The sequence below is a fragment of the Corvus kubaryi genome, unplaced genomic scaffold (genome assembly GCF_017639235.1).
Source record: "Corvus kubaryi isolate FWS band 111438036 unplaced genomic scaffold, C.kubaryi_AGA036_p1.0 37322, whole genome shotgun sequence".
NCBI classification, from domain to species: domain Eukaryota; kingdom Metazoa; phylum Chordata; class Aves; order Passeriformes; family Corvidae; genus Corvus; species Corvus kubaryi.
Window position 1 is genome coordinate 5851835 of NW_024581101.1, and position 22988 is coordinate 5874822.

Below are 22988 nucleotides of genomic sequence, written 5' to 3' on the forward strand. Positions count from 1 at the left end.
AACTCAAACCCAATAAATCAAATTGCTGTTAGCACTTTGACTCTTTTATACTGGCATTCCAAGAGTATTTAACTGTATTCTTGTAAAAAAAAAAATTAAAAGGCATCTGAAAATACTTTGCATACTTAAGAGTATTTCTCTTCCTTGCATTTTTTTCCCTTCTGTACTGAGATATCATTTTCAGCCCTCTGCAAGCATGCTGTTCTGTGAAATAGTTATTTGCCTTAAACTGAGTCAGTAGAGCTCTTGGAATGTAAGTAGCCAGATTTGCATAGTTTATGAAAAAAAAAAAAATCTCTGTAACAAACTTTGTAGTAAACCTTTTGAAAATGTTTCATCTACAGTTTGCTTTTCTGCTAGTGCTGAGTAGGAAATTCCAAAATCACAGATGTGAATTTCATAGAATTAAAACAACCCCATATTTTAAAAAGTTCCCATCCTCACCAAAAAAGTCTCTAGAGACGGCTTTCTGCATCCAAGGCCTAGAAAACATGCAAGTCAAGTTGTTAAGCTGAAATACAGCCTCTCTTTTATTTACTATTGCAGCTTCTTGCTATTTTCTATTGAAATATTAGGTTGGAAGATTGGAGAAGTTTGCTGACCTCTTTCTGGATTTTTTGATAAACAGCTGATGAAGCACTTTAAGGGCATCAAAAATGTCTTATTTTTCCCTGTAAGTTTACATAGTTGTTTCCTTGAGTATCCAGTGCAGAAGTACTTGGACAGCAGTAGGAATTATCAAAGTGCAGCAAAGTCTCAGCCCTCTTTTATAGAAAATTCTGTCTAGAACATCTATTTAAAGAGGATACAAACAGAAAAGGTACCATGTCCTTCGATCAAACGTTTAATTCAACAAAATGGGCTTTTCATTGTGAGCTCTGCACTCTGAGTCACTCAGCTCTGTGCACAATGGCCAAGCTGCTCATGGTTTCATTGATTTGCCTTTAAAAGCAAACAGGATCCTTGGCTTTGGGAGTTCTGAGAAAGCACAAGGAAGGGATGGCTGATGGTTAAAAGGCCACCGTGCCCAGTGAATCCCAAATAGGTGTAAACTATTAACACACTGACTTTGTTATTTCTGGAGATGAAACTAGTTCAAGCATGAAAAAATATTCCCTCAGATGAGATAGAAGGAGCTTGTAGTTACAAGTGTTTATATACAGCAAAACGTAATTCTAAAGGACATTACCAGCTTTAGGCAAAAAATATCTGATGGATTAATGTGATTTTAGTGGCACTAAGGATGTATTTTCCTAATCATGTCATCCAGCAGCAAAATTTGTGTAAGTTCCTACTCTCTCCCACCCCAGAGAGAAACTCCTGTTTGTTTTCTTTCACTCAAATTCGTAATTTCCCTGTTTGTATGGTAAAACTAGCTTTGGAGTGGGGCTGTAAACTAGATCTCTAAATGGGAACAAAATTTGAAAGAAAAGTAATGTTTATTTTGTGGCACAAAGCATTATTTTTGAGTCTAAAGGCACCTAAGAGGTGATGGGGGATTCCGAAGTCTCTTCCATGTGACAGTGACAAAGATTACCCAGCAAGCCTCATCCTGATTAGGCAGTCAGGTCCTGTGTGTTCAGGAGATGCTTGAGGCCAGGATTTGTCCCCAGATGACTTGCTCGTTTTTGCACTCTCAGCAGTGACCTGCTCTGAGCCTGTTCTGCTCTCTCAGACACAGCCAAGCTCCCCTTCCCTTATCCTTTGATCTCACTTCAGTCTGGAGGAGAGTGGAGAGCAGAGTTTAAATTCCAAACTCTTCCTGAGCATCTCTATGAGAGGTGGTGTTGCTGCTTCCCCTGCAGCCCAGGTGAATGGGAATATCCTTCTTCAAGCTTTCCATTCCCACGGGTTGTGTGAGCTGAAGGAGTGGCCTGGCTTCATCCCACTGTGCCAGGAGAGAAGGACTCAGCGAATGTCTGACTCGTCTTGGTCAGGATTTGGAGCAGCACATTAAATAACACTCCTCAGATGCAAGCATTGATAAATAAAACTATTTTGAGCTATTTAGGGACACCTTGTTTGTGGGTACTCGGGGTGGGTCGGACGGAGACGAGAGATCTCTGAAGTCAGATCTTGGGACATGCGGTTTTTTGCAAAGGGTGTGGGTACAGGGGCACTGCTTAGAGCTGCAGCTGGCAGCTCTGAGCAGGCCCAAGAGAGCAAGAGAGTAAGCGGGTAAGTAAAGAGAGAGAGAGAGAGAGGAGTAAGAGTGTGGAGTGAGAGAGTGTAAGAGTGTGTCTGAAGTCCTGGTTACAATACAATAAATCATCTTCTGTACTGAATATTCTAATTGTCACTAACCAATCTAATACAAGATACAAATCCTATAGCATTTACATACAGCCTATAAGAGTTCTTATATTACCATAGAGTGTTACATCTTAACTCCTAAAACTACTCTTTGGACCCCTTCTGCTGAGCTAGTAGGGTCTGCTCTGACCCTTGGACCTGCCTGCAAGCAGAGGGTATTGTTCCATCAAGAGGGGATTACCTTCAGTCGGCCATACCATTGTTTTCCAGTTGTTCAGTAACTAAGACTTGGTATTTCAAAAGTGGCTTTCATTTCGATGTCGCCTGTAGTTTTCATATTCCCAAAATCTTTAGTCAGGCAATCATATTTATAAGGCTTTCCTGTTTCATCTTCCCCAACACTTGTTGCCCTCTCCCAGCAGTAACTGCCTCTGGACTTTCATTCTTTATATGAACATAAAGGGTCAAATTCTGCTTTATGTGAGCACGGGGTTCGCACGTTGAATCATAATGGAGTTGTCCATGCTCAGCCAAGAAAGAAATTAGACTCCTAAGTTCTTCAAAGTTATTATATTTTACCTCAGAGCCTGCCATGTGTAGTCCAAATTACTTTCTTGTATGAATTATTTTAATAAGTAACAGCTTCACATTCACATAACCTGCACATGCGAATAATATAGATTAAAAGTCACTTTCAGGATCAAGTTATTCTCAGCTGGGGTGTGCAGAGAGGTAACAGGTGGTGGTGAGATCATCTTGCCAGGCTGGAACAGGGGCTTTTCTTTCATGTTCTCTGGTAAAATGCAGATGGGCACAGAAGACCGTGGCCTGTGCCAGCCAGTCATACAGGAGTGATGTAGTTTTAAGTTTTCTCATAGCATATTCAATTCCATTTAAATATTGCAAACTGCTGAATTGTAAATGTTAACCTAGCCATGAATAAAAAATGCTGGTATTTTATTTAATCAAAAAATAATTATGGATATTCTGCCTTTATTGTATTATTTAAAATATTTCATTTTACATGTAGGCTACAAGTTATTGCAGAGTGGGTTTTATATATATATATAATACATTTATAGATAAAGAGAACTTTTTTCTGATGCATAAAAAATACAGGAGACTGACTTTTGCAGGCTACAAGGAATATTGTCATTGTCTGGGCATGGAGAAAAACTAGTTTACATGAACCAGGAGGAAATACTTGCTTTTCAGGAGTGTTAGCCAACTCCTGTTTTGGAAGAATTTCCTTTTGAGCAAGGAGAGCTTTCCCTTTCCTCACTGTCTTTGAGCTCATTACTTCCATGCTCTATGCAGACACCAAAGCAGTTGTGCATGGGAGATGTGGCTGCAGTGTTGGAGCTGCTGACAGAGGAACGAGCAGTGCAGGTGGGCTGATCCTGGCGAGGCGAGCGCGTCCCTACGCCACTCTGTAATAAAATCTTGGAAGGAATAGTGGGAAGCTTCCCCTTTGACTTTCATCTGTCAGCTTTTGAGTGTAACTTTGGGAAGGAATTGGTATTGACTTCTATCAAGCAGTTTCGGAGAGGAGGTGAGGAGCCTTCTCTCCTGACTTTGTGTGTTTTGTCAAATCGAATCCTTCCGTTTGAAGTGCGAAGTGAAGGCTGATGTCAAGAAGTGCCTTCAGCACAAGCTGGTGCTGGTCTCTGGCAACTTCCTTCCTCCTTGAAAGTATCAGACTGGATGGGGAAGTGATGGCAATGTGGCTGGACAGAAACATGTTTAGTGCAGGCTCAGCAGCCATTCCAGCTCGTTAGTGGGAGGAGGCGAGGGGCAGGGGACCACTTGGGTGTCAGCCTGATTCTTTTAAGGACAAGTGCAGTGGGATGAGAGGATGCGAACTTCGGGGCTCCCTGTGTGCTTGGAGGTCAGAACCTATTACTGTCTTTATCTCCTTGTCCTGGTTTGTAACCTTACAGTCAACTCACTTTCAAAGCAAGTACAAATTGTAGGAGTGGAAGTGTTAATAGGGGAGCTGGGAATAGGACATTTTGGAAGCCATTTTAAATTACATTATTGATGAAGAATACAGGGTATTAGCATCTGACAAATCTGTTTAAAATGTGAATATGTGTTTCTCGCAGTGTCACACGCTTGTCCTTAGCAGTGAAATAGTAGGGACAATTAAAACAGGGAAACACATCTTTCACATCAGCAAATCTGTCCTCTCTGACGTGAAGTCTTTTATAGCAGAGGCTCTACTTTTACTTTTGGACAATTACTAAAAGTGTGTGTGCAGTCATGAAAGAAGAATCACAACCTCTGTGTTGCAAGATTTGGATTCTCTTAGTGCTGAAGCAGACAATTCATATACTCTCTGAAATTTGCTTCACCCTTCTGATTCATAAGCTAAATCTTTTCACTATACAGGGGAGGTTACAGATGAGAGGTTCAAGGGAAAACATACCTGAATAAATGTAGTTTTATTTCCATGGATCTTTCTTTCTTTGTTACTGTTACTTAGTCCTGACCTTGCTGGATTCGACATCATATCACGTGTCTTATTCTATTCTTTGAGTTGTTTTATGAAGTACTTTCTTTTGTCTCATTTGGCTTAAAACAAATTGTACGTTCATGTCCTAAATGTTTCACTAGTCAGAATAATTAAGTTGATCAGGTCTGGGAGCATTGGAAGGAAAATAATAGGGTCATTGAAGCATTCAGGCTCTAATGGGAACCTGAGTTCATTCAGATATCAAGTCTAATAATTGCTTTACACCTGTACACACACTCCCAGTGAGCGAGTTCACATGAAAGCTTTAGTGGTTTCCATACTCTGTTTCGAGGGAATATTAGTTCTGTTTTTAAAACACTAAGTTGTTTTGACTTTTTTCAACTTTGTTCTTGTTTTTATATATCAGTTGTAGCTTAGCTGATTACTCCTCTTTATGCACTGGGAAATATTTTCACATGACAATCTCTTATTAAAAGCATGATATGATTAATGTATTGCAAATCAGATTTAATAGCAATCAGAAAACTGAGAAGACTGTCATCGGGGTTTCACTGCTATGAAACAATTTATTAGCCAATTTAAATGCACTGTATACAATTTAACAGTATTCAAAGGCTGGAACTGAGTTTCTACGTGATTATGTGTACAGCACAGCAGAAGGATTGTCGGGATATTCATAGCCATGATTGCTCCTTGAAAAAGCCAATTTCATAAGAATGAGGTAAAAATCAGTATTACTTTGTAAGATTTTGTGGGAAATGAACCAATAATTATAACTCCTCAGTTTAGCTAAATTCTGTGATAAATCTCCGTGAACGCCGGTGGTACAGACTGTCACAAAAATTTGAGGAAATTTTGTCACAATCAAGAATAAAAAATTACTGCCTAGGAAAATGGCAGCAATTCTTAGCAGGTTTCAGTCAATTCCAGCCTCAAATGCTGGTCACAGTGGTGCTTGTTATTGGAGGGGATTTGAACTGATGCAATCGTTCCTCTTCATCTTCTTTTTATTTTCCCACCTTTATAAGTTTACTTCTCAGCTGAGAATTCAAACTGAAAAAGAAATGGGAAATGGCTGTATATGTGCCTGCATTGTACTGACATGAAGGCCTATTTTTCTCTGTAATTTTAAAGGCCAATTACCCTTGGAGGAAAGGAGAAAAATAGATTGATTTGTCTTGTAACCCCTGAGGCAGGCATGTGTTGTCTCCTGCTAAGGCTTTTCCATTGCAACTCTTGTGGAAGAGCTTTCACTGCACATCCCAAGTGGTGCTATTAACAAAGAAAGCAAAGTCAAATTAAAATATTTAATAGATCGTTTTAAGGTTTAGGGATTCTTATCTTACTGGGCCAATTCTTTCTTTGTTTTTTGGGTTGTTTTGAAATCTTAAGGCCCAGAGTAAGCAATTGTAAAATTTACTTTAAACTGATTACTTGAAAATAGGGTTTACAAATCCGTTTTCATCCTACAAATACTAAACTTCATCTCTAAATAGGGTAAGTATTTATTTCTTTATTGGAATTATGATACAGATGGCCAATATCCTCAATTCTGGTTGCAGAAGTGTGACTTTTATTGTGCTGCCATGCTGTAATGACTGTGGTCACAGCTGGATTGCGCTGAGCTGGTAAATGTCATCACACATGCCACTTAGCATTAAAATGTCCCACAACATTCCATTTTAAAGCATTTTTGTGTCTAGCACACAGGACATAAACAAATGGGTTTTCTACTGGTGTTCTGCATTTTCATACGACTCAAAGGCTACAATTAACAGTGCCCAGCAAGCTGGGTCTGAGTGGCAGCACAAAGATTAGACGTGTCTTTGTTCCCTTTTAATCTGAGTAAAACTCTTCTGTGTCAGGGCTTAAATTCTTTAACTCTCTGTACTTTAGACCTGCTTCTGTAGTACAGCGCTTGTGGGTATTAACAAATCTATTTAGCAAGCTGAAGAGAATCCAAACAGCCACATATCTTCTCCACGAGAAATGGTTCATGCAGAATAGTCTGGAAACCTTAAAATGAAGGTGCTGTGTGTTACCTAAGTGACTTCACAGCTTTGAAGCCACTATTTTTGAACAGAACACGACACTCCTGACTCCTGCAGATAACTCAGGAGATGTGTGTTGCTGCTTTTTACCTGAGGAGGAACCATTCAGTCTTCAGAGACGTCCTTTTAAGTGCTGCAATTCTCCTTTGTGCTTTTTCCTCCTCCTTATTTCTTCTAAAACCTTTTCCTACTCCTTAACGACTTACAGGTCAATATATCTGTAAATATCCCAGTAACCAGGCCAGGAACATATTTTTTAAATTATTGTAAGGTCAACAAATGATGCCTTTATAATTAATGTGTTCAGCTGCGCTATCTTGATTTTGGGGGCTTTTAAAAAAAAAAAAAAAAAAGCAAACACCAAAAACCTGCTCTTTCTTTGGCCTAAGGGTAAGTTCCTGTTTCTCAGTCATAACATTGATAAACCCAGGTTATCACTCAGCTTTCACGTGAAAGTCTTGACCTAAACCAAAATAAACCAGGATTTATAGAATTTGACCTTACAGCTCCAGGGTTTGCTTGAAATCTCAATGTTTTCTTTGAAACTGATGCTAAAATAACCTTTTTAGCTGCCATTTAAGTTTGATTGTCAAGAATTTGAGACTCTGTTTAGCAAAAAAAAAAGCTGAGAACAGGAATGTTGGACCTCTTGATCTGCTCTCATTTTTGGTTACACAAATATCAAATCCAAGTGAATGCCAGATGCCCCAGTGTGATGGTCATAAAGGGTCTGTGTAGATCAGATTTTGCCAGGCATGTGTAGGGTGCCTGTTTAGGTTGAAATAAGAGTGGATTGAATACTTAACAATTAATAAAAAACATATTAACTGTACAGTTTCCCTTAGCCCAGTTAGAAAAGTGTTTTATTTGCTTGTTTCATCTCTTGGCAAGAACAATCTCTTGAAAAGAGCTATTTCTGAACTATTTTGGCTCTATTTCTCCCATAACTGATTCTTACCTTATTGCTATTTTTTTTCTATATAGGCCATACATTCTGAAAGATCAATTTGAAATCAGATGTTACAGAGATGGACTGAATCATAACAGAATTGAGGTTAGGAGAGCCATTTTCTCTCAAAAAGGGTTTTGCTCCAGACAGCAACAGCAGTTTTGAAGCTCTTAATTTCCTTTCCTGGCTTTTTCTCAGCTGGGATCCCCAATAATATCAGAGGGACAGGCCAGGCAGTACCACAGGCAGTGCTCAGCTGCTGAAGAGTGCTGGGTATGGATGGACTTCCCTGCTGGTTTACTCTGGACCAGTTCTGCTTCTGCCTCAGGTTCTATCAATTCCATTTTCCAAAAAGATTTACCTTTCATTTTTGGGAAGCTAAAGCTGATGAAGGTGCCTGCAGTCCATAAAGGAAAATAATAATAAAAATAGTAATAATAATCATAATAATAATAGTAATAATAATAATAATAATGGTGGGTTTTGTCCAGGGTTATTCCTTCAAGGAGTTAGTAATGTGCTGTTACAGCACATGAGAAGTTGGCTTTGGTTTCCCCTGTGCTTGGGTAGCTCAGGGAGAAAACTGGAGGCTACCCAGGCTCAAGTGAGTTGAATTTAACCTAACTTGTCACAGTTTTAATCAATGATACTAGAGAGAAAATATTTAGTTGTCCTGATCAGAAAAAAGTGGCACTTGTAAAGCTCAGGTTTTCACCTTTTCCTGTAGAGTAAATGCCAACATCATCATTATTACAGATGAACTGTTTGATCCTTGGAATCCATCTGTTGTGACAGTTCATCCATTTAAAACTTACTTAAATTGGTAATTTACTCATTTCTTCTGTAATCATTCCATACCTGTAGGAAATTGTCTTGCTCTTGTGACTGTTTTCCCTGTTTTCTATGGCACTTGCTGCAGTGCTTGGGACTGCATGAGTATTTTTCCTCTGGTTGCTCATGAAAACAAGATGTGTTTCAGTAGGATTTCCTAGTGAACAAGATTTTACATGAATGAAGAAATAAATGTTTGATGTAAAGGCTTTCATTGATTCCCAAAGGCACGGGCCATACAAATTCCCTTACAGCGTGCATTTCTGTCTCTTTTGCATAGTCAAAACTGTTTCAAAAAGATGAGATTTTAAATATGTTATTAATTGCTGAGAATTTTCAAGGCAAGTCAAACCAGTACCTCCTTTCTCTGAGCACTAAACAGCTTTTATTATTATTGTCAGCTGTGGAAAGGTCAATTCTTTCACCTTGGGGAGGTTATTCAGGAGGGGAAAAAGGAGCCAAGTAAGGTACCAAGCCCAAGGCAACAGTTTGTAATACATTTATAATTTTAATATCAGGACTGAGAGATAATGATGTAAGAGAACTTTATTTCTTGTTACAGGATAATGTGAATTCCAATCAGGTACCTTTGAGGTATGGTTTTATAGACTCTGTCTTTTCCATTATCAGGTATCTCAGTGTCATGACCAGTCCATTTGACTGCACAACATCTATATTATTATTAGCATTGATTACTCATAAAAAATAGGGTTTATAATTAGGAGAGCATAAAGTTACTACCTGGAAGAGTGGATAAGAAGAAAATGAAATGAAAAAGTGACTTAATCTTAGTACTGCAGTTTGCAAAGTACCATTTATTTTTCTCCTCATGTAACAGTTCTATGTTGGTAACAACCACTGAGTTAATAAATCTGTGGCAGCTATTGAGACTTCTCGTTTAATAACAGAGCTAATGGAGGAGCATTAAGGAAAGGAGAAATACATTTTGCAGGGTTTATTCCCATCTTGGTACTATGCTGAGTGCAAGACTTGAGCAAGGAATTGTTTTTACAACAAAGTCCATCTATTGCTTCCAGTGGGGGTGCAACGTTTGCATGGTCACCATTGCATTCCAGGGTTATGTGTACTAAAAAGGAAGTGCTGATTTGATTTCTCAGCATTTAATTTTATATTTACTTCATTTTCCTCTGATCCAGCTAGCTAAAAGACAAAGGTGAATTTGTGATACAAAAATCTGCTTTGTTTTCCATTTTAATCCTTCACTGTTCTACCTTTCGCTGCTCTAAGAAAAGATCCATTCAGCAGATTGAGAGGCCGCTTTTAAGGTCGTGTGTTCACTTCAGAGATAGATTATAATGTCTGTAACAGGAGCAGCGTGGGTGTGCCTGCTTGTAAAAGAAATGGACTTCTAAGATTAAAGTGAGAAATAACATTTTCTCCCCTGTGGGTGGGGTTACCCAGAAGGCCTGGCTGGTACACACAGAACTGATTACCGTGTTTTCTAGTCGTGTTTGCATCTTTCCAGTGTACACCTGAGCCTTTGGACAATGATTTTTTCTTCATTTTAACTACTTTTAACTTACTCTTATTTTCCCTCTCCATCCCCCCATAATACAAGGAAATAGTTTTACCGTTTATTGATGTTATAGTTAATTTTATGCCAGAATAGTCAGTCATGTTTAGAAGCCAGACTTGCTTTGTGTTGTATTCAATGTGGTCTGTTACATAAAAAAGGTAAATACAGATGTTGGAGATAACTGAATGTGCATGTGGAAAGTGATACAAATTTAATGATTTTTCAAAATTCTTGCTCAAGTAACTTGAAATGCCAGCCCAATCTAGTTTCATATCTAATATGAAACCCTTTGTTCTAACTTAACACATAGGTATTAAGGAAATACTTTGTTATTACCTGAAGAAGGAAATGATACTGTTTTATGATTTTGTTTTGTGGTTTTGTGTTTTCCCAAGGTCCCAGCCCAGTTGTGCAGTTACAGGAGAAGTTGAACTGTCACTTGCAGAAAATGTTTGTCTCTACTACGATGGAAAAAAACTGAAAGGAGAAAATAAATTAAAAAAAAAAAAAAAAAAAAAACAGAAACAAAACAAAAAACCAAACAACGACAACAAAAAACCCCACCAAAAAGCAACAGTTCTTAGACTTTCTTAATCTGTTTTTAACCTGTAGAGTTGATGGGCTTGAAATTTTATCAAGAAATAGTCTGGTGTTGAAGGCACTTGTCCCCACTGAGAGCAGGTATCACTGGACTCTTTAGTCTTGGAGGAGCGGCAGCACATTTGAGTTGATGACTTCCCTTCTTTTGTGCTGTAATTGCCAGTGCTTAGTGACACTGCAACCAGTGGAGAGATTTATTCCCATGCAAAACAGATTGACTTAGGGTAATTTGAATACTTTATGCATGGCTAGATTCATTAGGAAAAGGAGGCAAGGCAGAACTATAAAAAGAACTAATAATCTTGCTAAAGGAGCCGTTAATTCCCCGTAGCATTGGAGACACTTCCATTGAGCAGGGGAAAGAGAGCCGTGCAGTCTCCATGGGCAGCCTCTGTTCTTTGTCCAGAAACAGATCACAGAGATGACTTTCTTTGTCTTATTTAATTGCTTGGCCCGTTTCTGGCTTTGCTGGGTTAGAGCGGAGCGTGCAGTGACTGAGGTTGGAAGGGACCTCTGGAGGTCACCTTGGCCACCCCCTCTGCTCGGGCTGGTTGGCTTGTCCAGGACAGGGGTGGATATCTCTGAGGATGGAGACTCCACAACCTCCTGGGGCAGCCCATTGCAGTGCCCAGTCCCCTTCCCAGTCAGGAAGAGTTTCCAGGTTGTGTTTGTACCCCCAGACGTGTTGTGGTCCCAAGCTCTGTGCCCAAACCTCAGCGTGGCACAGGCTGGGGTGGGCTGGGCAAGCAGAGGGAGCTGAATCTTTGGGAGAAGCTGAGGAAACCTGAGTGCCTGCAGTGTGCCTGGCAGATGTTTTGCTTCTGAAGTGACTTCTTTATGATATTCCAGTCCTATGGAAAAGTTCCAGGCGGATTTTGGGACATCCTGGTGCTGCAGCAATGTAGGGACTGAAGTGATGCAGAGCAGCACCTGAACGGGACGTGAGGGAAGAGGATAAGGCAAGGTCAAAAGGAAGCAGCCACCAAAAAAACCCCAAAAAAACCCAAAAAGTTTGCATGGCAGGAACTCATTGTGAAAAAGAAAGATGCAAACCTGCAGAACTCTAAGTGGGAGTTAATCTTCTGTCCCTCTGTGTGTGTGTGTGTGTGTATTCACTGCTTTAAAATTTTATTGTGAAGGCATTTAGGAGCGTGGCTGGTACTTGGTGATTGTTTTCCTGTGATGGAGACATATTTATTATTCATTGCAGTAATTATTAAGTAATATTTTATACTAAAAGTTGTTCACATTGCACAATCAGGAAATGCTTAGGAAGTGGCTGATTTAATTGTTCTATTTTTAACTCTCTACCAAATCACAGTGAGCGGTGTTTGGGCTTTTAGACTTGGAGCATCTCCGAGGTTTTCACCACTGCACTGGTCAGTGCATTCCCATGAAACTTGAAATGTATTTTTCCAGAGATTCTGTGCATAAATTATTTATAAAATTTGAAAGATTTTTACCCAGAATATTATTTATTGTGTGCTGTTTCCAAGGGGACTGTGTTTCAGGATTCTCCTAATGCTTTTATCACCCAGCTTCTCTGATCAAGAAAGTAATTTATTGCTGATTGCAGAACTCTTGAACTCAGTCTGGCAGCTGCAGTGTGAAACTTCTCTGATCCAGTCTCCTACTTACTTATTTACATATCATTCGGAATGATTTTCAGGGCTGTTTGAAAACCTCTTGACATTGCATTATCCGTGTTTCAAATCTCGTGGTGATTTGTTTTTTCCTCTCTTTTTGTTACAGATAACAAACGAGTAACTTTGGAAAGGTCTCGTTCTCGACACAATGGAGCAATTGCAGCTGTATGATTCTTCTGATGCCAAAGAATTAATGAATTGTTTTATTTACAATGAAATGGATATGCTTTGGAAAGAGTTTATCATCCAAATTGGCAATGATCATAGAGGAATGCTGGTATTGATTAAATGAGACGGTGTAAAAATATGTAATTTTAAAGCTGTTGCTAAAAAAATCCACATACTGTATCTTATTACCCCAACTACCAAGATCTGTAAACAGTGTTAAACAGTAGGGTATATATCTTATTTTCTTACGTTCTTTCTCTTTTTTTGCCCCCCTTTTTGTTGAAGCTGGCAACTCACATGAAAGGAGTTGGGGATTTCTAGGTTCTGTTTTATATGGGTAAGAAAATACAGTTCTGTTGGAAGAGTACAGCCGTGGATTCCATTTGCAGTTCTGATTTGAACATGAAAGGAAAAAATAATAAAATTGTATGTTAATAAATTCAGAGATGAGCTGGTCTACATTATCAGAATCTTTTTTGTAACCATAAAAAAGCAACACATAGCCCCAGTGAGGTTGCTGAAAACCTTATCTCAGTGTAAAGCCTGGTGGATTCAGCTGTTTTAGCTGCCAGTAGGATATACCACATATCTACACTTTTGGTGATACGATGATGTGTAGTTACTTATCACTGCTAAAAAGAAAAAAAAAAATCAAATAAAACAGAGCATAGGATTTTTCCAAAATTATATCAAGGGCAGAATATGTTTTTAACTGTATCTAAGGCGGGATTTTTCTAATTGTGCACTTATATATTCTTTATAAAGATATTTGGGGGAAAATATGATTGTCCTGTTTTGATGATGCTAAAATTCCTGTGTGTAGATTTTTAGAGACAAGCTACATCATGAAGTTTTTCAGAACTGCCTCTGAGTTTTTCCTCCGTTTCTCAGGTAAAATATGTAGCGGGATCGCCACTGGTGGATTTTAGTGCTGAGAGTTTAGCAGCTAACAACAAATTTTCTACCTGGAGCACTGGCTAGCAGTGACCAATGACTGCAGCAGGCTGATTTTTGGGAAGTTCCTGCCATTCCCCTTTGTGTCCAGGCCCTTGCACTGCAGTTCCTCAGGTGAGCAGCCAGCTGAGCAGCTGGCACTTTGTTCTGCCACTCCCTGGGGAGCCACTGTCCCCGTTGTCCCCAGGGGAATGTCCAGCCTGGCTGGGGTCAGGCCAGGCTGCATCACCCCGTTCACTGAAGGTCCACCTTGATGGGGTGGAGGCTTTGAAGTGGAATTCCAGTGGATCTACTGCATAAGTTGCTGAGCTATGATGTTTTTTAAAGAATCAGGATGCTCTGTAGTAGCTGGCACTTGTTCTCAAATTATTAATGCGTATCACTGATTGGTGAAATTATTATGAATACTTTTGTTGCCTGGTGTTATGGGGAACTTGGGGTTTTTTTTAGTGTTCTGTAAAGACTGTTTGGAAGGTGAGGTGTCACGTGGTTTCTGTGCACACACTGCTTGCTCTGGAGGTTTGCTCCTGGGGCAGTGGATCTTTGCACTACTGCTTGAGCCAAGCATCTTTGTACAGTAGATTTTTTGCTTCTCTGGTGAGATACTCTTAAAACTATCAGACTAGTTTGGGATAAATTCTCACAATTTCAAACTACATATCCAGTTATTGTAAGAAAAGATACAGCTCCTTTTCAATCTAGTATTGAATTTTTTTTTTTTTTCTTCAGAACTTGTCTTCAAAGAATACAGGGGGTTTGCCCATAACTCTAAACATAGGAATACCACTGAAGCCTAGTGAAATGCTTGCTGTCAACTAAATACTCTCCCTAAACTGTTTGGGGGTTTTAGTAACAAACTGAAGAGTTGTATGGTACTTCAGGAAAAAAAAAAAAAAACAAAAAAAACCAAAACAAAACAAAAAGGAAAAAAAAGCATGCAACAGGATTCTGTCTCCTTGTTTATTAGTAAGAGCTAAAAAGAATTATATCCTGTTTTGTGCAAGGTCAACATCAGCCTTGTATTGAAGCATTGCTTCTTTAAATGGAACTATTAAATTTACAGTTATAAAAACGTGCTTAATGTACAAAGCCAGTTTAAAGGATTAGGTTCATAATGTCTCTATAAATCAATAGTGTCTTAGAATTCCGATTTTGAAATTAGCATTTTGCTGGGATTTACAAGTATTGGTATAATCTTTGTAAGTGAAAACTCAAAAGCTCTCCACAGAATCTTTATACGATAGCAGTAATTATTAGTGCACAAGTTTTTTCATTTCCATGGGTTATATTTGTTTGGAAAGCTCTGTGAAAGCTGGCTGCAGATTTTCAACAACTAAATCTTAGGAAAAAAAGGCAAATCTGAAATAACAACATCATCTGATGCTTCTATTTTACTACTATTTTTTTCATATTTGAAACATTTATATAATTTAATGGACATATCTGTTAGAACAAAAGTGTCTTTCAAAGGAAAACTAGTTTAGAAGATAATTTATGTAAATATAGGGTGCTCGTATTTATGAAGTCTAAAATATTTTCTGAAATTGATGCTGGTCACTTTGTCTTTTGATAGTTTTTCAGTCTATATTAAATTGCAGATATTTTTAATGTTTTTATTATTGATCTAATTTTCAGAGGTGTCACATGTTTATCTAGAAGTGTAGAAGAGTAGCACCTTTTTCAGAAATGCACTTGCCTTATTTTCTAATTTTAAAAAATGAAATATATCAGTTAAATTATATTTGTATTCAAAGTAATCCCAGAAAGAAAATCACTGGAGGGTTCATACATAAATTTCTTGCTAATTATGTTTCACTCTCTGTCCTCTGAGACATTACGTTAACAATATACCAGCACATCTGTTTGCATTCACATTTTACCAGTTACAAGTACTGAGAGAGTTTTTTTAATGATGTTACACTGTTTACATTTCTTAGCTTATTTAAGAGGAAGATAATTTTACCTTTGCGATGAATTGAACTAAATCTCCAAATGTCATGGGAACGAAATGTTTCAATCGTACACAAATATACATATCTGTTGCTGAACTCCTGGCTGTACAGATCAGAAATGTAAAGGCACTGGTCTCCTTTTGCTCCAGTTTTATGCAGTTTACTGAGAAATCAAGTGCAACACGGTCTGTCATGTATGTTTGTCTGTGATTCAGCAGGGAGCCTTTCCCAGCACACCGGTGATGTTTGTGTTAATCCCATCAGGGACCAGAGCTAGAGCCAAAACAGGGTCAGTGCCCCCCAGTGCACTGGCAAACAGCTCCAGGGAGCATTCCCAGGAACACTGTTGTCGTTTGTTCTGGTTTTAGCTGACTCTGGTCAGTATGAGAAATGTGATCTAAAATTATCTGTTCTTCTTGAGAATTCAGATACAAGAGCGTTCCCGTAGTTCCCTTCTGTAATATGCAAATAATCATGAATATCTGTATATTTTTGCATTTTTGTGTGTGGTATATGTACTACCTCAGACAAATGCTGTAAAAAACATAGTATTTTCATGGTTTCTATCCAAGCCACAATTCATTAGTAACCTACTTTAAATTCATCCCACAACACCCAAAACTCTGAGAATCCGGCTGAGTTTTAGGTTTGGCTCTGGAAATCCTCCTATAGCTTTTGTTAAGGAAACTTTGCAACGTTCAGCTTTTGCATCCCTCAGGCAAATCCTGCTTTGATGGGTGACTTTAGTCCTTCCTACCCTGATGAATGATCTAGCTAGTAAATATTTAAAGCTGGTAATAGTTCTGTGGGAGCAAACTTACCTATGTATGTAAATTGCTTCTTTTCCATTAAACCAAGGCTTGGCTGAGTTCTACTTTGCTGTTTGCCTTCCAAGTGCTGCAAGGTCGGGCAGGACAAGTGCTCAGCAATGTCCAGCCCACCTCTGATGTGCCATACTGTACTTGCAAGTTACTAATTTTTAAATAAGTATTGTAAGAAACCTCTTCTTCCGCGGTATCTCCACACACGCCCACGCATGCACATAAAATGTAAATAAAAAATTTTTAGAAAAAATCAAAGCAGATGCAGCCAAATGCCTCAGCTTCAGGTGTCTCCAGGTCACATAGTGCTGTTTTTGTGCTCCAGGGGGGGAGTTGTGTGAGCCTGTGCATTCTGCAGTCCTGCAAGCACCCACTGATGTCACTGGGAGAGTGGGAAAGGAGAAGGATTTGTTCTTGGAGTGCTTTTAGCACTGTTTGAGGTGATACATATGCCACAGAATGTGAACAATAACCTATTACAGGTCATTCAGTCTGCTGTTATGCACCATTTGATTTCCCTTTTGGAAGTCATAGGACTCCTGATGCCAAAAAAAAAAAAAAAAAAGATAAAAAAAGGTGACAAAACTCATGCATTTCTATTTTTTAAACAGCTCTGTGTTTGTATGTAATGTTTAAAATAGGAATTTGATGAAATCACAGCCTGGCCATTGTTAATCCATGTATTCTGAAAACTGTAATAAAGATATACATAACATGATTCTGGTAGATGCACCAATGTTTTACTTGATTATCATGATTATTTCCTGTTGAGTACCGTCACCTCAAAGCCTGGGTTTGCTGCATAAAATTGTCATGCTGAAATTACATTCCATTTTAGCTTACTGTCACTTCATGGGTTTCTGTCTTTTTTTTCTCTGAGGTGTCAATTATACTTGACTTGTGAATTTGGGGGAAAAGGTGCCTTTTCCAATGAAGGAGGACTTTAAAAACGAAATAATCCAAAAAATACATAATTTAAAAAAAAAACAACATTAAATCATGGTGATACCATTTAATTCTTACAAAAATGCCAATAAAGGGGAATCATTGAACAAATTTGATGGGTCCATATTTATTTTAAGAGGCTGGATTTCAGTATAGAATTTTTAAGACAGACACACAGACAGCTATTGTTGATGTTTTCCAAATTATTTAATTCATTCCCAAAATGGTCTTATCAGAACAGAAACTCGACAGACTCTTGCCTTCAAAATTGTGTATTGCACATTAAACAAGTTAATGATGTCACCAGAACAGACTGAACTGCACAACAGTATAGAGAGAGAGCACTGAATCTTACTTAAAATTCTAATTGGATTTAACCCTGATGAATATGAGCAGCCATGTTGATACAACCCTCCTTAAGTAACTTTTGATATGTGGAAAAGATGTACCCAGGGATGGTCAAAGGCACCATTTTATTTTTAATTAACTGAATTACAGTCGGAATGCACTATTTGATACATGAGGAAGCAGTGGAGGTTTATTTTCTTATGGGATCAACACGAAAAAAAAATGAAAACTTCTAAATGCCAGCTTGAAATGTAAATTCTCTGTCCTGATTAAGGAAAATGTAGTAATGCTGTCCTACATACACCATATTCTTGTTCCTTCTTTTTAGGTAAATGTTTCTGACTTCCTAGTGTGAGAGTCAGGGGTTCCCATCATCCTCCTAAAGCTTTTTGCCTTTGGGTGATTGCAGGCGGACTTTGTCCTGAAACAAACAGCAGGTGCCTCCCTGGATGGAAATTGTTTCTGTTCCTCCCACACATGCCTGAGAAATCCTTCGTGAACTTAAGGTTCATGGCAGGGTGTGGTGCTCTGCCTCAGGGACACACTTCCTGCTCACCTTTGGGTGCTTTCTGTAAATTTGAGCTGCACTCCTCCCTCTGTTAGTTCCTCCAGTCATCATCTCAACACTGGCCTTCCCACACTTTTGCAGAGAAGTCAATAGTGCTGGGCTCTAGCAAAATTATTGAAACATTCAATTGATTCTCTCTGAGTTATTTGATGAGCACTTAATGGCCTTAATTAATCCCATTCATTAGATATGAAGCTAAGATTAAGAAGTAAAATCCAAATAAAGTGTTGGGGTTTTTTCGCCTGTAGCCTGTGAGCAAACACTAATTTAGTCCAGTAAATTCAGCAGGTGCTGAAAGGTGTTTATTTGTGTCAGTGAAGTAACGAGGCCAACCAGGAAACCCTTCTGAGGCAGAGGATATTATCTCAGGCCCCATGCTAACAAAATCAGCACTTCTGGGCTCTGTCCCTGCCTGCTGGGGGGGAGCTAACTGTGGAGCCAGGTCTGATGAGGACAGAGTGCCCAACTTTGCTCCATTGAAATAATTGATCTCTGTGTCTTAGGGGGCAAATCAGCACAGATGACTGAAGAGCCCTGTGAGCACCGATCTGCTTGAGAAGGGCCCGAGTCCTAAAGAAGAAACAGGCTTGGTGCAACCTAATTCTAATTCTCCACTGCCTTCACACCAGACCCCGTGGCCAGGCCACTGACCTGGAGAAGTGAGTCCTGCCACGCTCAGAAATGGGTGTGTGTTTTAACAGTCCTTGAGAGAACAAGGATATTATCATTGAGAAATAATAATTATATTGTTATTATGTATTATTATTATTGATAAATAATTACCAGACCAGCAGTTCAGTCGTGGTGGAGATCCATTTCAGGCTGCTGCTGTTTTACACTTTGGTGATGCAAGTACCCTCATGTGGCTCAGAGGACTGTTCCATTTGTGGAAAAAGCTGTTTGTGATCACATTTTCTCTAACATTATTTATCTTCTAGAGCAGTAAAAAGAAAGTTACTACTTTGAAGAGATAAAACCAAGAGCCATCAAAAGGTATATATAATATAAGCTACTAATAATGTTGTACATAAAAGAAATAGCATTTTAACTGCACCACGGCTTGATTCCACACCCATTCTGTGAAGTTCTTTTACCTAAGTGGTGTGGGACAGGTCAGCTTAAAGAACAGCGGTAACTGCAGATTAAAACCCAACAGAATAAATAAAAACACCTAATGGGAATTCAGTGACTGAATTCCCTGCCAGGAAGAAAAATGAGATAGCAAAGGCAAAAAAGTAGTGACAAATCTGCAAAAAGTCCTTTGCACTTCATGTAATGAGTACTAAAACAAGCAGAAAAGAAGAGAGGCAAATTTGCCCACGCACATTTGGCACTGTGCGTAACAGATTCTGGAACTGGTCTGTCACACTGCAGTGAAGTTGTGGGGTTCTGAAAGCTGTGGTAACATGGAATGGCCGAGCGAAAATGGTGCCTCCAGAAATATTTCAAAATTCTGTTAAGCCAAGAAAGATCTAATTTAATCATAGGCAATGTATGTGTAAGTGCAATATGTATTTTACCTGGAACTAATTGGAATCTCTTCAAAAAGCTGAACTTTTAATCTCTACCTGTGGAAGTGCTGATGATATTTCAGGAAAGAGAGGAGCTCGCCCTGCTCTGAGCTCTCTGCCCATTGAACAGCCTTTGGTGCAGAGCTTTTTGAACATGAGAATAAGCTGGTAATGATTGCCATGGTGACTTTTTAAATTTTAGAGTTTTAGCCCATCACAGGATCTTGTTGCCAGCTGGGAATAAAGCTTAAGGCATAAAAGCAGCACTGCAATACAAGCCAGTAGTCACAGCATCATCAGGTCTAAATAAATGTTTTACTCCCTGCTTATGAAAGGATGAAATTCAAAAGTGTCAGCTGGTGGGGTTAGACAGTTTCTACAGTTCTGATAAAGCTGTTGAGATTTTTTTCCCCACAAAGTAGTCAGAGAGGACTTGAGATGTTTTTAGCTGTATCCTTTTAGTTCTCCTTTTGTTCTGAGAAAAATTGCTGATGTAGGACATCTCACCATCAAATGAAAAGCAGAAAAAAAATGGCAATGAATTATTGTAGCTGAGAAATATTCAGGGGAAAACTCTCCAAGTGGCAAATGTGAAGGATGTGGAAGGAGATGACACTGACAGGTCTGTAGCTTCTGGGGTCCTCCTCGTTGCCCTTCTTGAAAACCTGGACAACATTCACCACCTTCCAGTCAGCTGGGACCTCCCTGGATTCCCAAGACTGCTCAAAAATCACTGAGTTTTGCAATGACATCAGCAGCTCTTTGAGGATTCTTGGATAAATCCCATCAGGCTCCATGGATTTGTAGGGATCCAGCTGGAGCAGCATATCCTGCACAATTTCAGGGTCGGCTGGAAGTTGATCATTCTCAGCTCAGAGCACTGAGACCCCAGATGAAATACAGCAAGCACACATTTTGCTACGATCCTCATGTGTGATTTAAGGTAAAAATCCTCGTTGATTCCCTTTAGATGCACAAGTTTGTCACTGGGGCAGGGCTGCTGTGATGATGGGCCAGTGTCTGTCACACACACAACAGGTTGGACCACGTTAATGCTTCCTGTGTTCATCGGCTCTGGCCACCATTCCTCGAGAGCAGGAGGAAGCTCTGAAGCCTGAATGCTGAAATGTGATTATGTTATGATGGAATGCAGCTTATTCAGCAATGCTGTAATTGATAAGGTAATGAGGGTAATTTGTAGCCTCCTATGACCTACTGGAACCAGCAGCTTAAACAATGAGTTAGGAAACAAAACCCTACCTCACGAGCTGGTAAACACAAAAGCACATCAATTTTTGTTAAATAGTGATAAGATAAAAAATGTAGCTTGTATAATTTATACAGAGCCTTAATTAGTTCATATTTGGGTCTTTTGGTCTTGTTAATATGCTAAGCCAGACATCCAAAATGCTCCTCAGTTTATGATTAGAGCAGTTACCTGGCTTTTTACGGTCGTGTTTATGTGTGCTGGAGTCAGTCATCTGCAGGTTATGCACATTAAGCCTGGCTCTGCTGATTGCAGCCTGACACTTCCAAAGTCAATGAAATAATGGCAGCTTTTCTGTGGACTTCAGGATCAACACCCATCTCTCTGCTGAATTACAGTTACCCATATCTACATCTTTAATGAGGTAAGTTGTCCATCAAAAGCTAAGGTTTTTCATACAACCATTTCCCCCAAATCTTCTGCAAGTGCCCACATAAATATTTAAATTTATGTTTGCTTTGATCCTTGAAGCATTATTGTGTTTTTTTTAAAGAATGGGTAGTATCAATTGTATGTGTATATTAAAATTTTCCTTGCTTCTTTAGCACCCTTTGCATGCTGGTAGAGTATTTGTTGGTTTATGACATTAATGTTCTCATCTCACTATTTCCTAGAAGTAGCTGGCTGATTCCCTGCCTTTAAATACTCATAATCTGAAACTTAAAAGGACACTTAATTGTGGTATCAGGTGGTTAAAAATTATTTTAGAAATTGTTTTTCACAAAACTGGGCATGGATTCTGTTTGGGAGAAAGCATTTCCAAGTATCTCGTTCCTGTGAGTTTAACCAGACATGATGGAAGTGCCTTGTGAATCATCCACATTCTGTTTGCACAGTACAGGCACATAACAACAGTGAGTAATCTGCAGTCATTCACAACAGCATAACTTAATAATCACTTTATTACAGCATTCCTACTCAATTGGATATTTAAAGCATACACTGGTAGAAAAGAGCTCTCTCCAGTTGAGGAGAGTGGGAGACAAGCATCTGACTTTTGAATAGTGAAGGATCAACAAAAGGAGGAAGCGGGATGGTGATAATCAGCTGTCAGTCTGAGCTCTCAATCACGCTGGCAAAAATATCTCAAGGAACTTCATGATTTACACATTTGGAAATGTTGTTGGAAAGCAGCATTTGGTATAACACATAATGCCAGGAAGGACAGAAAGAAGTAATGAGGAAGAACAAAATGCATCCAAAACAGTGTAACAAAGTGATTTCTGAAAGCTGGTGTTTCGCAAAGCAATGAAAATACAGAAATGCCTCAAAGAGAAAACATGGGAGTGGTGGCACAAGAGAGGCAAAGTCTGCTGTGTTAAGGAGGAAGGGAGCAGGCTCAGAGCATATGGTGAGTTTTATCATCCAACACAAGGTGCTGCTCAGCTCTCATCCTTCAGCCTGCAGTGGGAAGTGCCAGAATGTTTGTCCATGAGGTTAACGCTGCTGCACAGCCTGTGAGAGGTGCCAGTGGGGAGGGCAAAGGGGCAGGGGTTAATTCACTCACTCAGCCAGAACTGCCTTCCAAATGTCTCAATTGCATTTTTCAAACAGTAACCATTCTATTCCTGCCTGCTGAGATTTGGTGGCCATCCTCAGCACTGCACTGACAAAATTCAGTCCCCACCTCTAAGGTGGAGTGTTCTCTTCAGAGATCACTTAGGAACCACCATAAGCTTAGAAAACGAGTTTCTCTAACACAGTACTTTCCTTTACCATATATAAAGATGGAGTTAATTTAGAGGATGTTTCTTAACTGTAAGGTGGAATTAGATACCTAACTTTTAAAAATCTGGAATCAGAAGAAACTGTTTTGCCAGTGCAATATTTCTGTATTTATTGCAAGACTCCCATACCTGCTGAAGGGAGGGGGCTTAGTGCTTTTTTCACTTGGAGTTTTTCCAGACTATGGTAGTCATAAACCGGAGTAGACACGAGTTACAGGAGGGGACAAGAACATAGCTGTGCTAAATAATTCAGCAGAAACTCATTCAGGTGCTTCTGGGGCCTTTTTGCATCTGCCTTCCTATTTTCTTCCTAAATCATTTCATTTTGGTAATCTTACTTTTACAGCAGCAGCCATTTAAAGAAGCACTAAATCACAGGCGGTA

The 22988-nt window shown here is 39.2% G+C and overlaps 1 protein-coding gene across 4 annotated transcripts in view; it reads left to right on the top strand.

The window, feature by feature from the left end:
• DIAPH2 (diaphanous related formin 2) overlaps window positions 1-17086 on the top strand; it is a 184472-nt gene extending 167386 nt beyond the window's left edge. For all 4 annotated transcript variants that reach the window (XM_042029287.1, XM_042029288.1, XM_042029289.1 and 1 more), the window contains one exon: window positions 12450-17086. In XM_042029287.1, coding sequence (XP_041885221.1) covers window positions 12450-12514 — 65 coding nt within the window. In that variant the 3' untranslated portion in view covers window positions 12515-17086. The remainder of the gene's footprint in view (window positions 1-12449) is intronic.
• The last annotated feature ends 5902 nt before the right edge of the window (window positions 17087-22988 follow it).